This window comes from Chrysemys picta, chromosome 1 (genome assembly GCF_011386835.1).
Source record: "Chrysemys picta bellii isolate R12L10 chromosome 1, ASM1138683v2, whole genome shotgun sequence".
NCBI lineage: Eukaryota > Metazoa > Chordata > Testudines > Emydidae > Chrysemys > Chrysemys picta.
Window position 1 is genome coordinate 208987200 of NC_088791.1, and position 17354 is coordinate 209004553.

Genomic DNA, 17354 nt, shown 5'->3' on the forward strand with positions numbered 1-17354 from the left:
TAGATTTTAGCATCATGCAGCTGCACCCACTTACTGATCTACTCTTCGACAATACCCTCAAATCATAGTCCTTTCATGGTTTTACTGGTCCGCCCACGCCTCTCCCTCTCCTCCCCCCCACGCCACGGCTCCTCAACGTACAATATAGTCTTATTTCCTTCAACCCAGAAACAGAAAATTATCAAAGCACTTTCAAATCTGATCCTTACAACTGAAAATGCCACCGATCAGCCCAAGTGAGAGTAAGCGGCAAAACCAATTAACCGAACTTTGGAAAATAAGATTTTATCCAGAGTTGAATAAATGGGGGGGTGATTTAGACAGGAATAATACACTGTACATATGGTATACTGCATGTTAAGTTTTCATTCACGTTTTCCTCTGCAAATGCATATCTGCAAGCAAGAACTGAGAAATTTTTAAGCCAATTTATTCATGGTATTTCAATGTCAATGGGTTTCTCAAGTAAGAATTTATAAATCTGGCAACTTATAGAAAAAAGTCAACTTCTATTCACACAATTTATTTGAAGAGGTTTTCAAGTTATTTACAGTTAATATAAGCTATTTTGGTAGAAAATTAACAATGATGTTGAAGTAATAGTTTTTAAAAAAATATCTGCAACAGTAATTTGAATCTCACAAAAAATAAGTTAGTCATTTACTCACAAATTGCAATTGGAACAGCATCATCTCACAACAGGTTTGATATGTCAAAAAACAGCAGAATCAATACTGTACGCAAAAGACAGATACACCAGTGTAAAAGGCAACACAATGAAATTAATGATTTCAGGTTCGTTACTTATTACAGGTTTCCCCCTGTTTCAGCATTAATCTGGAGAAAATAACCACTTGGGAAGTAATTTTGGCAAATAACTATCCAGAAACCCCATTTTCTAGGGTATGCACCACCCTTAATTGGTGTCCTCCTCCAAGGGCGATTAGCACTACATTGGTTCCTGGTGTTTGTCTGGCCTACACTGGGGGTTAGTTCAACATTGCTGCATTGCTCAGGGATGTGAAAAACTAACCTCCCAAAAGTGATGTAGCCATGCTGACCTAACCCCCTGTGTAGATGCAGCTAGGTCAACAAAAGCATGCTTCCATCAACCAAGATACCATCGCCTGGCAAGGTGCTGTTCCTATACCAATGGAAAAACTTCTTTGGAGCAGGCTGCGGCCACAGTACAGAATTAAGCTGGCATAACTACACCGTAGCTATGCCAATGTAGTCCCTGTAGTATAGATGTGAGGTTGTAGAGAGTAAGTGACGAAGGGTATGAAGTTTGAGAATTGTGTAAAGTTGAGGAGCTTTGTTGTTTTACCATTATTTACGGATGACACTCCTTCAGTATACTTCTACAGATACATCTGAATACAAACTGAAAACCAGAAACCTTCATTGCTACACGTATTCAAAGACTAGGTATTTACAGAAGTTAGTGTGGACAAAGTACATTCAAATGACATAAGGACTGAGTGAATAGATTATGGGTATGAAGGGAGGTTATATATTTCCACCAATGCATCAGACTCCCATGAATATCAATCAGTTATACAAGCACCAATGGGAAAATATATTCCTCAGTGAACATTTAAAAAGCAGAAGTTTTCAGACTTCATTGCACTGGATAATAAAAAGGCAGTTTATATTAAATACATGTTCAGACCTGAACTTTTATGCAGCTCCAATACTTCATATTCTCTACTAGCTCCTCCTTTACAGTTTATGGAAGAAATAAAGCTTTATTAAAGAATGACTGCTTTTGCATAAAACAGACCAGGAGAGATCTTTTGAACACAAAAGCACTCCCTTTAGCTCCTAGTGCACCTATGAGAAACATTCAAAATAAATGACAGGAGAGTTCCCACATTGACCCTCCTCCTCAGTGTCACTGTAACGTTAGTATCATTTTGCCTATGCAGAAACATTTTCTCTGCCCTACCAAATAAACTTTTAAGTAATTTATGTTACTACTGTCAGATTGTCACTATGCAAACAGGAAAAGAGAGAAGAACCTATAATCATTTTAGATGACTATCTGTTCAGATATACATGGTCTAAACTTTTAAGTGGACTGAAAACAATATCTAAATTTGTGGCTTAGACCTTAAGTGCCTAGTTATGGATACACAAACTTGAGTATCCCAAAGCTTTGGATTTGGGCTTGCAATCACCACAATTCAAGACACAAAACAAGCTCACTGTGAAGTAAAAACATGGTCATGCAAATTCAGAAGCAGCTTTTGGTCCCTAAGATACACTAAATGTGATCAAGAACAGAAAGTGATGAGGGAGAACAACTTATTTAGAGTGCATCCTATTTTGTAAACAGCAATAGCTGCATCTTTCTAAAGTTTTGTGCATCATGTAGTATCCTAAACTGGGATGAGAAAAGACCAAATGCAGCACTGGATAACAAGGGTCAATACATCCCTTTAACTGTAAGGGCTACTGGCTGTTAAGGACTATGAGGCTCCCTTGTGGACAATGTGCCTGTGTAAAATCTGGCTTTTAAAACACTGCAAACATACAAAAATGGCCTTTACAAAAAAAATGTTGATTTTGCTTACCCCCTCCCAAGAGAGACAGTTAGGATGTAGTGTCTTAAATAGTTCTTATCAATGATCATCCCATGAATTTATGCAAGAGACAATAAAACAACCTCATTTAATGTTCTGATGAATATTTAAGAAGAGTCTGCAGACATTACCAGCAGATATTAAAGTGTCCGGTATGGATTATACACTGAGTTAGTGTTAAAAAAAACAAAAACAAAAAACCCCCAAAACTATACCAAGAGATGTTTCAATCCAATGGCCACTGAACAAAAAATGCTTTTAGAAACCATAGAAATATAACTACGGTAATAGTTACAGCAGCTGGGAAATAATTGTACTGTTCTATGACTTATTATAGTGCATTATAATAAAGTACCAACAATTAGAAAGGCTACAACTTCTATTTATGGCACGTCCTCAAACCAAGTTAGGACCTATGGACCTTGAAAGGCTACTTAAAGGAGGGGATCAGGGAGGAGAAAAGAAGGGCATATTTGTGTGTATGGGGGGGGAGGGCGGGAACCTTATTTCAGGTTAGAAATCCATCGTCTTGGATGTCCCTCTAGGTCAGACAAGATAGGATTATAATCATACAAACAGTGCCATCATATTGGGAGATGACTGGATTCTTCTCTCTTCGTACATAAACCAAACAGGCTGTATTCCGGTAATCCATTAAGTAGCCTCATTTGTCAATTCCTTAAACAGAAAAGATTATGCATCAGAAGTACAGAATGTACCATAAAACATATCTTTATAACATGGAATCATTCAGTTATGCTATAAAAGGAATATGCCATAATTTTTACTAGCTCTTAGCCAATTTACAAAAATGAGGCTATAACTAGATGTTTCACATGGCAAATACATACAGTGGAGTTGCATCTTACGCGGGGGTTAGGTTCTAAAGTCAACGCGTAAGGCGAAAATAACGTATAATCAAAATTACCCTTGAAAATCCCTTAAATCGCCCATAAAGTATAGTATACTCAGAGGTGAAAGTAAGCCGGTACGGTGTACCAGCAAGAGCCGGTACGCGATGCCGGACTGGACCAGCTTCCCCAGGTTGGCGATTTAAAGGACCCGGGGCTCGGGCCACTGCGAGGAGCCCGGACCTTTAAAGTGCCGCCCAAGCCCTCCTGCCACTACCCCGGGGCTGTGGCAGCCAGGCTCAGGCAGCGTTTTAAAGGGCCCGGGGCTCCCCGCAGCCAGAGCCCCGGACCCTTTAAAGCGCTGCCGGAGCCCAGCTGCCGGAGCCCCAGGGTAGCGGCGGCAGGGCTCCTGCAGTGATTTAAAGGGCCCGGGGCACCAGCTGCTGCAGGGAGGCCCGGGCCCTTTAAATCGCCAGCCTGGGGAAGCCGGTCCGGTCTGGCACGGCGTACCAGCTCTTGCCGGTACGCCATACCGGACGGTACAGGCTTACTTTCACCTCTGACAGTATCTTTAAACACTAGAACCACACTCAGCACGGTGAGATGCTCACACTATGAGGCGCACCTGGGAACGGAAATGGATTGAGGGAACAGCAGATTCACGTCTCCCATCTCACGCTCACTCTGGGGCATACGCTCATTGAGTGGAATGGTGGGTGGAATCATTTTTCTCTCTTTTTTTTGTCGAGCGCGTATAGTTGAATTCACGTAAGTTAAATGTGCGTATGATGCGACTCCACTGTACTGTTGTAACTCACTATGCCCCAGAGCTTGGGCTGCGTCTCTTGATGTGTGGTGGAGGAGAGGAGACAACAAACAAGATGGGTAAAAGCGTTTAACACCACATGGAGGGGATGACATGGGATGCTCTTGAAATGGGGATCAGTTTTTCCACAGTTAAAATCCTAATTTAGCCAATTTGCACAGATTTTTCTGCATTTCGTGGTGGGTGCTGTAATGCCCATCTGTACTAGTTTGCAATTTCATAACCATCTCAGTGGTTGAATGCAGTAGCCGCCAGAAGACCCAGCAATTTAAGAGACAAAAGGTGAGGAAGAATGTCTCATCCATGCGCAATAGCATGGGAATTTAGGTAGGCAGAATTATTTGACATGTTTTGGAACATGGCCTCATCAGCAGGGCTGATGCTGCCTTTTGTGGGATCTTAACTAGATGCAGCCAACCCCTCTGTTTTATACCATCTTTCAGAGGAAGCAACTTGGACAGCACAATGCACCATGCAGAGACCTTGCTTCAGTTCCAACTCTAAGGAAAGAATGCCAATTTTCGCCAAAATAAGAAAATCACTACAAGAAATAATTAGTGCAACTTCAAATAACACCCAAGGTTTTATTTTATTTTATATTTGGTTAGAGATCTCACATCAAGTGAGAAGTCAAACAGCTAAGCTTAAAAAATAAATCTAATGAGATCGCAGCACCAGGACTCAGCATACTGCATAAGTTACAATGAAAACACTGTTTATTAGATGCACCATTAGTCTTTTTTACCCTGGAGCAAAAGCTCATACTCTGAGGTCTTTAGGTGTTAATAATTAAGTGAATCCTGTCTGATTTCTGGTACAGTGAAACGATGAAGCGATGAAGTTACTAAATTAAGGACAATTTACAATTTGGCAGCTTCTGTATAAATGGCCTTGCTGCACTAGTGCTCCAGATACTGTACTAGCAAGGAGAGAGATTCTTTTCCCCAGTAGTAGCTCTAGCATCATAAGGTTGCCCAGAAGGCACATGATTAACAACTGTGTTGTTGCCTGGTGCTGATTCACTGCATACAAGACAGGAAATTTAACCCGCTGTTAAATTAAGTAAATTATCTTCTAATTAACACTGCAGCTCCAATGCAGTCATCAAGCCTCAAATGAGTCAGTGGGGTTACACTGCTGTAAATAAGAAAGAATATGACCAAATGTGACTGTTTTAAGAGGGAAGTCCCTTATAATTAAAGGGATTTTTTCCTTTTGAGTTTGTTAACCAGTTTCAATTTTATATTTTTTCCCCTGAAGCCTACCGTGTAAATAATACATTAAAAGCCCATCTGTGCATGCTTGCCTTAATTTCTTTTCAAAACCTTAGCTATATTTTTAAGTTTGTCTTTAGTTAGTAAACCCTCACCTCATGATAACTTGAAAACAAGAGGAGGAACATGATCTGAAGGTCAGAGTGATTCAGAGATTCTGTTTTCCCAGGCCTTTATTCCTGCAGGTGTCACGTGAGAGCTGACAAGACTTAGTTTTAGTGGGTGGGGAGGAATTAAGACTGACATTGGTTCCAAGCATGAGAGTTTAGATATGCACTTAAATTACTGCAGAAAGCATTTTTAAACAAATAAACCCAACATTTTGAAAAATAATAATCATAACAAACAGAAGCGGGCAAAGTATTAACTTGCTTTCTAATGTCAAATTTCATATTGTTGCAGGTGTCCCACGTGTGGTCAGGAATCAGTACTGCAATTAAAACTGAAGAGTTTTCTCATTAAGCTTGTTAAAAATTTACCTATTTGTATAAATTTGTTTTTATAAAGTACTGACTTGTAACTGGTTTTCCAGCCAGGGCCCTCCTTCGAGTGCTGCACTATCCACTTAAGCGGTAGCTCATCAACCTCACTTTCAGATATGTTCCAGAGTTAGTAAATCAAAGGCAAGTCTCTCAATTTGATTTTTACCATAAAACTTTCTGACAAGTGCAGGCCACACACAGTCTTTAAAGACCATAGGAAAAAAAGTAGCATTGAACAGTATGAGCAACAGACTGAACTGAAACAAATTATTTTCAGATCATTAGAAAAAAGTGTTCCAGAGTCATTAAGGGTTTGGGTGAGTGTTTCAGAAACACTGTTTCAGAAATTTATGGCCACCGTGATGTTAAGTTATCTGCTTCAGGCTGACAACTTGCCTTTCGTATTTTTTTTAAAACAAAAAGCTCAAAATAAGCCACGTGGGTCTCTATATTGTAAGAAAGCAAAATAATGTATATAAATAAGACATTTGTGTTTCTGCTATTCAAATACACTATTTTTAAACTTTGCTGATCTACAGTTAACTTCCTTTTAAACAAAAGATCAACTGTCATTGAAAATATTTACCGCACATGCACACAATTCTTCCCATTTAAAAAAAAAAAAAAATGTTTTTTTTTTTTTTTTAAATGCATAGGCCTACTAGGCTCTCTTCTCTTTATACACACGGACAAGTCTAGTTAGTTATATTGGAGGATGCAAAGTGTATATAAGCAAAATTATGAAGCTGATTAGTTTGCTAAGTCTGTACAAATAGACCAATAGTTCCAAGTGGATCAGAACAGAAAACATATTCAAATTGTTTGAACTCCTATATCTCTTGCAAGGAGAGCTGAAAATACATTTGCCTTTTATGACTTTAAGCAAGGCTCTCAATGTAGATTAAATGAAAAGAGGAACAGGACACAGGCTAAAACGCTTATTTTAACTCTCAGTTATGCCATGCTACTGCAGAGAATATGATCCTCTGTCAGCGTGCTTCAAAGGGTACATCTTGTATACTAGATGTACAAATCAAATTTAAAAAAAGCACCATGGACTATACATAAAAACTTACAGCACAATGGGATGAGTTCCAGCATTCACCTGAATTTTCTAACTATAGTCTTAATTCCCACCCTTAACTTTTCTTTGTGTGCATGAGCAACAAAGAGCACTGAAAATTTTCTTGTTGAGAACAAAAGGAAGATAAATACATTTAAACTAGTGTAGAGACCTTGTAGAATTATCTAGTTCAAATAACTAACCTGAGATGTACTTTGCTCCGATTAACATTATCATGCTACTCACTATATAAAAACCCAAAGGCAGACTAGAGAAGATACTAGAGTCACCTGATATCATCCAGTAGAAGGAGTTTCCAGTCAAGCAAATCAAAAGAGAAATATATATAAATTGCAATATTTGTGTTAAGAATCTCATGAACAGCAAAAAAGTTACAAAAGAGTAGTAACATCTGCAAAAATGTTATTAAAAGTGTTACATGCACACCATATAGAGATAAGCCCAAGCCATATACATTTGAATCTGGATCCAGAATCCTCTAGCTTTCCAAGTTATTAGGTAGAGCCCATCTCTAATATTATTCAGCATAAAGCAACAAGCAGAAAGCAAGTGCAACAATTCCAAAACAAGAGTGAAGGCAAATACCAAAGATTCTCCCAGTGGTAACCTGAGATGACTGTAAGCAGATTTTGGTAAATAGTTATATTCTGCTTATCACTTCAGGTGAAAAGGGAATTAAGCATTTTTTTGAGGGCTGGCAGAATTTTCAATTCTGTTAATGGGGAAACATCCTGTATACACACTTCATTCTCTGGCTGCTGGGGATTTTAGGGTACATAACATTAGAGTTTGTCCCACGTAAGGCATCCCAGACACAACTGACAGTTTACTGAAAAAGAACTTTTGTCATTTGTATTAAGATTATGTATTTGTTCTTCTAGGGATTCCAGATAAATTTGTTTTTTGTGCTTGTGACATTCAACGAAGTATGTTTACCTAGTCCAATCCTTTTTTAAAAAATGACAATGAACTGAGTGTTTAAATGTACATTGAATTAATAAGATGTCCAATTATTATGCATTTAAGCTGTCCCCAGGAGCAAGATAATTCCGTCTAGTTGCTAAAGCTTCCCTCTTTCAAAATGCTTCACTCACAAGCTCTTCATTTTCTCTTGAATTTGGTTCTTAAATCCAGTTTTTATAACATTGCAAGATAGTAGTATTTTGTGTGCTCTAGAGAAATGCATATAGCATTGTGTGCTTTAAATCTCTCTCTCCTTTCCCAAATAAATTTATTATAATCCTAATTTGAGTAGTATAACTCAAACATGGTCAGAAATACTTTCACTGATCTTAGGCCAGTGCTACATTTACATTACTAACATGGGTTGAAAATGTCTTTTGCATGGAGCTTGAGTTACAACTTCTCTCTCCCCCTCTGAGGACGGGTTGCCCTTTCACTGAGAGAGGGCAGCATGCTGCATGGACCATTTCTATTGCTCATTTAGCTCAGATCAAAATCAGCCTTATTTTATAGGCCTGAATCTAGACTATTCTTAATTAGTGGATGATTACACTCCAAATCCGGCAACAGCAGTGGGACAGACAGCTTTTGTTTAAATTGAACTTGCTAATACCACATAGTATGAAATGCTACTTTAAAAATGTAGCTATTGTTTAGTTGTTCAGAAAGTTGTTGCTTTCTCTGTATGGGGCATATAGTAAGTTCCATGTTATTTTTACTTCATAAAAATTAGTACATGGATTCTCAACCTGTGGGTCACAATTCAGGTTTAAGGAGTTGTGACCACCTTCCTCTCACAACTACCCCCCCCCCTTTTTTTTTAAACAGGGACATGAGGGTCCTAAAACATTTTCCTTTTGTAGCATGGGGTCATGTTATGGAAGTGTTTGAGAACCACTGTATTAACTCATAGCTATCCCAGCTTTATACTGTGTTTGCACTCTTAATGCAGACATCTTTACTGATGTAGTTCAGAGAAAGCTACAGTCTGCTCTTGGTTTACATCCCCAAGATTTTAGTATCTTTGCATTGACTCAAACATTACAAGTAAATCTCATTAATAATTACATAGCAAAATGCACTTACTTCCTGTTTGATTTGTTTTACATCTATAGCCCTTTTACTGCAAATAATATCTTTTTCAATTAAGCTAAAGGATCTGATAATGCCAACAAGGAAATAGGCCATTATCCTTTCAACTGTACAGTTTATTTTTTAAAAGGAATAATTAATCCTTAAGTTAAATAGCTTGTTTTTACATGATTTCAGAGCTCCAGCAATAAAGATTTTTAAATGTTAAATGCTGTTTTCTTAGAAGCAGAGCTAGACAGTTCTAAAATTTAATAAAGTGCTAAAATTTAATAAAAAGCAATTTTTTAAAAACAAGAAGTAAGGACTTTTTTTCTGTCTTTTACAGGAGAAAAATATGTTTCTGTAATATAGAAGGCTATTGAGGTTTTGAAGGACATTCAACTTGTGCTAGTTACTGAAGTATGAAATATAATGGTTTACCATTTGCCTGAGGTTCGGATATCTCCCAGCCCATTGATTTCATTACAGCTTTCTTCCACCTGGCATAGCGATATTCACTTTCTGGAATCACAAAGAGGAATTAATGTACTTTCACTTTAGTTTTTCCACACATTAAATTCATCATTAAACCTTTGTCCTGCAAAGATTTCCCAAAGCATACACAGCAGTTACTTAAGAACTCATCCCCATTACAACAGAATGTCTGAAGTGATAAAAAAACAAAACAAAACAAAAACTAATGCATGAGCAACTAGCAATTTATCAATTCTTCACAACTCCAAACATTTACAGAGTAAGGATTACATACTCTATTCTCTATTGCACTTCACTTAGAATCATGGAAATGTAGGACTGGAAGGGACCTCAGTAGGTTATCTACCCCAGTCCCCTGCACTGCGGCAGGACTAAGTATTAGACCATCCCTAACAGGTGTTTGTCTAGCCTGCTCTTAAAAATCTCCAATGACCAAGATTCCACAACCTCCCTAAGTAATTTGTTCCAGTACTTAACTACCCTGACAGAAAGCTTTTCCTAATGTCCAACCTAAACCTCCCTTGCTGTAATTTAAGATCATTGCTTCCTGTCCTAACATCAGTGGTTAAGGAGAACAATTTATAACAACCTTGTACGTACTTGAAGACTGTTATGTCCCTCCTCCCCCCCACCCCAGTCTTCTCTTCTACAGACTAAACACATTCATTTTTTTCATTTCAATCTGTCCTCATAGATCATGTTTTTTAGACCTTCAAGCATTTGTTGCTCTCCTCCCTCTTGATTTTCTCTAATTTGTCCACATCTTTCCCAAGTGTGGTGCCCAGACCTGGAGGCCTTACTCCTGGTTAATACATCCCAGAATGATGTTGGCTTTTTTTTTTGGATACAGTATAACTTTGTAGACTTATATTTAGTTTATTATCCACTAAACCCCAGATCCTTTTCTGCTGTACTCGTTCCTAGACAGTTATTTGCTGTCATTGTGACTCAACTGTGACTCAATACAGGTGAAACTAAATATGCCGGGATATGGGCAGTGGAGAATCAGGCTTTAAAACTCAACTTTTCCCCTACAAATTCACTAGGCAGATTTGTAAGTAATAATTCAAATTGAAGCAGTAGTAGTCAGTTTCAAATCCTTAGAAGTTAATATACCAGGAGAGGGAATTGATAGAAATGTATTGCTGTTAAAAACACACAGACAGAAAGGTTGTGCAAAGAGCATATGCAATCAAATATTAAAAACCTCTACTAAAAAGGGAGAAATGCTTGAGTCTTGCATATGTATTAATTATAATGCCAAGTTTCTGTCTCCAGAAGTATCTAAGAACAGATGCAAGATAACACATTAGTTAGAACAGTGAGCTAATTTTAAAGATAACGACCTGCTCTACATAGACAGCCCTAAAATTATAAAAAGTTGGCCCCTTCTGAAGCCTTGAAATCTGACAACTGTGTGGAATCTTTAGGGGCCACTAGCATCCTCTGTCAACAATTTTCAACAGTGCGGAATCAGAGGGGGAAGTGGGATGTTAACAGTTTTTAATTGGTTGAAACCAAAAGCCTCCAAATCAAGCCACACTAAATGACAAGCTCCTATATAAAGAGCTATGGTATGAAGTCATTTTTGCCTGCTCCATCATTATTACCCAACTATTGGCAAAGCAAGCAGATGGAACCCACACCTCCCTCCTAAAAAGCCAGAGCATCAAGCACTGCAGACCTGTCACCACAGTCTGAGAACTCGTACTGCTAATTATCAATAACCATCTTTACACTGCAGTGTTCAACGGCATCAAGAAATGACAGAGTTCGGTCAACCATTCAATTTAAATTTACATGTATGCGGACAGAAATGGTTTGGAGGGTGGGGGGAAGGAGGGTTTCAGATCATTTTAAAGTTCAAACTTCAAATTTCTTTTACCCTCAGGATTGATCTGTGGTTCAAATCGTTCCCATGTCACTGCTGTCAAATCCCCAGGATTCAGACTCCAAACTCCAACTCCTTCTGCTGCTCCAGCTGCCATTGCAGCTCCTAGTGCTGTTGTTTCAGGCATTGATGGCTTCACTAAAGTGAAACAAAGAAACACAAACCATTTTTCTTTATGGGTCAAAGCACATAGACAAAGAGGTCTAACTGGGCTATTATACACCTAGCTTCCCTAAGGTTTAAAGTTTGCAAACCTCCCTTTAACACAGTTGTCACGGTTCCTGGTCTAATATGTCTGACCTCTTTGGAGCACACACCCCTCAAGCTTCTAGGCTTCTTACTCTCAGAGTGGGCCTCGGGCTGTGGTTCCCAGATGCTAACCACTATTGCCTCAAAAAGGATGACTTATGTTCAGTCCTGCAGTTCTGTGCCCTCAGTCAGTGACTTGTGGTTATCACAGTGACCATATAATAGCCTTCTTAAAGCTAAGTATTATTTATTTAGAACAAAAACATTTCAGAGAAAATGTATTAAAAATAATAGACAAACTATACACACACATCTAGCTAAACAGGTGTCTCTCCATCTTCCACAGGGGGAAGGGAAGCAGGAGGGAGAAACTTCTCCCTCCTGTCTCCTGAGGGGAGACACTTCTCCCCTCAGTCTTTCTGATCACTTCCCTTCTCAGAGAACACATCGCTTTAATTCTTTACAACCCTTTGATTTGTTAACTCTCAGCAATGGCAAAAACAAGGCTGGCAACTTCAATGGAGACAGAATATAGGATTCTCAAAGTTATGAAATGTGTGCCAGGGCTTTCTTACCGGGGACCCATTGTGTTGCCTTCCTGCTTGTTTTTCCAGCAGCCCATATTAAGCTAGCTCAATACACTGACAGAAAATTCTATTAACTCAATACAACTATACGGAAACTACCCTGGCCAGGTCAGATACCACATTAATAAATTACATATCAGTATTCACAGCAGCTCCACATCTGTCACAACAGTATGACAATAAGGGTTTGGGAAAGGTGTTCTATTCTCACTGTTGCTGAAGTTCTGCATTCCTACAAAGTTTTTTGGTGTAACACTGCAAGAGACTTTAAACAGCAACTCACTTAGAGCAATGGCACTCAGTCTCAAGAGCTGAAGAGCCTTTTCACCATACAATGGCTTTGCAGGCACAGCTTGATGCCCTTTACTATAATCACGTTGCGCTGCTGTTGTATCAATACCTTTGGTCTCTGAAACTTCATTTGCTGAAGAAGTGGCTCTTTATTCCCCTCAGCCTGCCTCTTCCGAGGGAGGCATCTTATCTAGGTTTCTACACTACATTCACCACGTTAATACATAGTTTAGGGATTTTCCATTTGCTTCTCTTCCCTCTCAACCCTCCTCTTCATAGAGAATGTGGGAGATACCACTTCCTTCCCACATCATTAGGTGCAGAAGACAGTGACTTTTCTCCCCCATCTTTCCACATTCTACACCAGGGATCAGCAACCTTTGGCATGCGGCCTGCTAGGGTAAGCACCCTGGCGGGCTGAGCTGCTTGTTTACCTGCCGTGTCTGCAGGTTCGGCTGATCGCAGTTTGCTGTCCCAGGCCAATGGGGGCTGTGGGAAGCAGCGCAGGCTGAGGGATGTGCTGGCCGCCGCTTCCCGCAGCCCCCATTGGCCTGGAGCGGCGAACAGTGGCCAGCAGGAGCTGCGATCGGCCAAACCTGCAGACGTGGCAGGTAAACAAACCGGCCCGGCCCGCCAGGGTGCTTACCCTAGTGGGCCGCGGGCCAAAGGTTGCCGATCCCGGTTCTACACTGTGTCATGGAACTTCCTTCCACTTAAGCCACATGGAAGAGCTGGGAGGGCAGAATGGGGAGGGGGGGAAAAGAGTACAACTCCTAGCAGCTGCCACCCTACTGGCGATTTTGTTTAGGGCTCCCCCATATGTATGATGCAGCTGGGGTGCAGTCTTGTGAATTGGCCTCTACATCAGACTCCAATGACCTACATGTGGGTTTAGAATCTGAACTCGGATGAGAAAACTTGCCTAAGCAGTACCTGCATTAGATCTTAGACCTCTACTATGGTGCTGTAATCTTCAGTAACAGAAGTCAGAAAGAGCCAAGCACCTCTAGAATACTACAATCCTTATTGGGCCTCAGACATTCCCCTCCCACAAACTATATAAAAAGCTATACAGGGCTTTTATTTAAATCCCCACCCCACCCCAAACAGTGATGGGAAGGACAGCAGCAAAAAAGCTAATACCCACATTTGAGGTTTATTCAGCTTTTAAGACCCTTATTTTGCTTTTAAGAAGTCTAAACAGTCAGTTTGCACTTACCTACTGGAATACAGAGAATATCTGCTTGAAGCTGCATGAGAATCTTGTTGTTGGTCATTCCTCCATCTACTTGTAACTCACTCAGTGGTATCCCACAGTCCTTGTTCATAGCATCCAAAATCTGAAAGAAGAGCACTACATATTATACAGTTCACTGTGCAGAAACACAAGATCCTCTTTCAACAAAAAGAAAGATTGTTGAAGAGTTCCAGACTGAGAACATTCCTCTGAAGTCCTATTCCTCCACAAAACAGAAAGCAGGCAGACACAATACTGGTTTGCTCCCACATTACTCAAACATATTCCAATATACTCTTAAAATGTGTGTGTATGGGAAAGGTGTTATATTCTTATTACTACTAGACATGTAGAGAGTCTACAACCATGCTTAAAAGGCTCATATACATAGGATCTGAATAAAAATAGATCTAACCTCTAGAGGTGAGAAGATGGCTTCATCTTCACACAAAGTTGACCCCGGAGACTCAGACTACCAAATGGAGACCTTTGACTGCCTAGACAGGTTGTTTAGAGGTCTTCAACAGTTCCTTGGGCAAGGAAGAGGAACTGAGGTGAAAGAGGGTCATAAGGATTTACTGATGGCAGTTCATAAAAAGAATGAACTTGGAATGCTGTGATTTATTGTAGGGGGTAAAATACCTCCAACTTCAACTGGAATTAAAGCACAGAAAAATGTTCTGATTCTTTTTGTGAAAAAGCAAAATAGGGACAGGGGAAGAGTATTTCTGTGACAAGTTTACCTGCATTTTGTGCGAGCCTTCAAGCAGAAAGAAAATAAAATGAGGAGATTCAATTTACTATTTTAGCAGTCAGACACCCAACGAGGGGCTCATATATTGTTGTGATGAGGGCCAAATAAGCACCAGAGAGAGACAAGACTACTTAAAACAATCACAAAGTCAATAGTAAGATTCACTCCTGACAGCATGAGCAGGGACACCAAGCTGCTTGCAACTCCACTCACTGCTCTCTTATCTCAGGGGGCTCAGTGTGCCAGCTAGCCCAACCTCAAAAGCAGGTGGAACCAGGCCAACCAGTAGACATACTGATTCCAACCTCTCTTAGGGGGCCTACATCACTGAAGCTTTATGAATCCTGAGGTAAAATTCTAGCTGCCTTTCCCAGTAATATTCCTCATCCACCAGTGATTACAGCCGGCCTGTAACCGCAGAAGTTGCAAATTGCAGTCCCCTGTAACGTGTGTGTGTGTGTGCACACGCATGTGCATTTTATCAGTATAAAGATACATGCGAGGTTCAGGATTAGACTGTTGGCTCATCAGAGCAGGGACTTTTTTTTTTGGTATAGCGCTCAGCACAATGGGGCCCAAATTAGCACCAGACACTATCATAACAAGTATTTAATACTACAAGGTGAAATACTTACAGAGGAGAACAAGTCTAGAGGTGGAATATGCACTATGGTCCAGATTTGTAAAGCTATCGAAGCATTGCTGTGCTCAATATTGCAACACCTACCTGATTTAACAGCCTAAATCTCACTGACTATCAATGGGATTTAGATTCTTAAATGCCTAAATCATTTTTTGAAAATGAGATTTAGGCTCGTAAATCAGATAGGTGTTGCAACACTGAGCACAGCAATGCCTCGATACCTTTACAAATCTGGGGCTACTAAACTTAACTGGATCTTTTCATCAGTTTGTAGGAGAAATTTTTAAATACCACAAGTCATTATTGTTCATAGTCAAACTCAAAAACAAGAAAACCCCAGAAGTTAGGAACAAGTTTGCCTTTACCTCTCGTGTTTGAAAGCAGACAGCCTCTAATGCAGCGAAGGCAATGTGGTTTTTATTTGTAAACTGAGTAAGGCCACAGATAATACTGTTAAGACAAAACAGATAATAAGCGACTAGGATCACTAATCTTGATCAGATTATGTTTAAGTCTTACATCTGAGATTTTCAAGCACATTTGTATTGCACTGTGTACAGATACTGCGGTTTAAAGTTAGAGCACCTAAAAATAGAAAAAACCTCTTATGGTAATGTTTTAAAATCCCATTGAATATTCTCTCCTTGGATCTTAATACTAAAAATTTCTGTTTTACATAGAGAACACGATTATCTTTATAAACATGGACACTTTATTTCATTGCTTCACAGGGAAAAAACAAACCAACTAATATTACATTCTACTAATTTTTTCCCCCCCAAAAAAGATGAAGTGTGCAAACAGGGTGACCTCCCCAGGCAAACCATCTTATGTTTCAAAAGAACCTCTGATTTCCACCGTATACTATATATCTGTTCTTTCAGTTCTCACATAAGGGCTTCACTGGGGACAGGACTATGTTCTTGGTATGTTAAACTGGCATGTTACCCAGTCTGCTTTAAACAAGTAATAGTCAAGAGTTCTAACAAAAGGAGTTTTGGGTCTAAGTAATGTAGTATTTGCCCTTAGATAAATTGCATCAAGTTAAGGTACTTTGAATATGATAAGTCAACCTAATTTCTCCAACAGTTCTGCATCTGAATGATGCATTAACATACAGTACACATAAACCCAGTTTGACACCATAAGGAGTACAAGCCAATTTTTTATGTGATTTTAGACATTCTCTTAGAATTGATTTTGGCATGGGTCACAGTTAACAAACGTTAAACAATGGCCTGAAAAATTAGCATCGGTATTTTTATACAGAATTTTGTATTAATAAAAAAAATCTTAAACAGGTGGACAAGAGATTCAACAGGACTGCACAGGTGTGTCACTAAATGGGATGCCTATTTTAAAGTTTTAACAGGTGAGGCTACCCTACCCACACTTTCTCCTCCATCCTTCTTTTTTTCCCAAAGAAGGACGATAGATTAAATGACCTCTTAAGAATTTTAAGAAAATTATTTCACATTTAAATAATGCTTGTGGTGCTCCCACATGTCCCACTGCCAAGGCCCATTGAGACCGGGGAAAGTCAGCAGCAGCAGAGCGCAAACGTAAGAGACTACTACTTGAAACAGCAGCTGGTTAAATCTGAAACAAGGATGGGGCATGGGAATACACTAGACAGAACCCAACAGGCTGGAAAGAGGGAGAGCTGGCCATGAGCATATGTCCTCCCCCCAAAGAAACAATAGTTATGGGACCCACATTGAGAACCCTTCTCACCATGGGATAGTTAAAACTATCCGGAGGACATGTGGGGAGCACTGATGAACTGAACTTGGACAGTTCTCAGCACCGAGTTCCCCACTTCCTACTGTTGTTGCTTGCTGGTTCCTAGTGACTCTTCTAGAGGAGAGGAAGTAGGCCATGTACTGTATGTGCAGAGGTATGTCCAAGGAGATGAAGTCACACAAGCTCTGCTTCCTCAACTCTTCCTGTGGCAGATTAAAAGCGCACCAGAAACCAGCAGGGAATATGGAAAGGAAAGCAGCAGAAGACGCAACCGTAAGGAAGGTTGAGATCTTCTTCAGCACTGCCCCCAAAACTCACCCATCACAAT

The 17354-nt window shown here is 39.7% G+C and overlaps 1 protein-coding gene across 6 annotated transcripts in view; it reads right to left on the minus strand.

The window, feature by feature from the left end:
- Positions 1 to 507: 507 nt before the first annotated feature.
- The window catches only part of GK (glycerol kinase), a 40817-nt gene continuing 23970 nt past the window's right edge, over positions 508 to 17354 (minus strand). For 2 of the 6 annotated variants that reach the window (XM_005303349.5, XM_005303350.5), the window contains 6 exons: positions 15649 to 15733; positions 13869 to 13989; positions 11517 to 11660; positions 9578 to 9658; positions 7285 to 7371; positions 508 to 3263 (listed from right to left, as the gene is read on the minus strand). In XM_005303349.5, coding sequence (XP_005303406.1) covers positions 3250 to 3263; positions 7285 to 7371; positions 9578 to 9658; positions 11517 to 11660; positions 13869 to 13989; positions 15649 to 15733 — 532 coding nt within the window. In that variant the 3' untranslated portion in view covers positions 508 to 3249. Of the gene's footprint in view, positions 3264 to 4061; positions 5716 to 7284; positions 7372 to 9577; positions 9659 to 11516; positions 11661 to 13868; positions 13990 to 15648; positions 15734 to 17354 lie in introns of all 6 variants that reach the window. The other 4 variants (XM_005303351.5, XM_065579230.1, XR_010595651.1 and 1 more) reach the window with 3 other exon arrangements.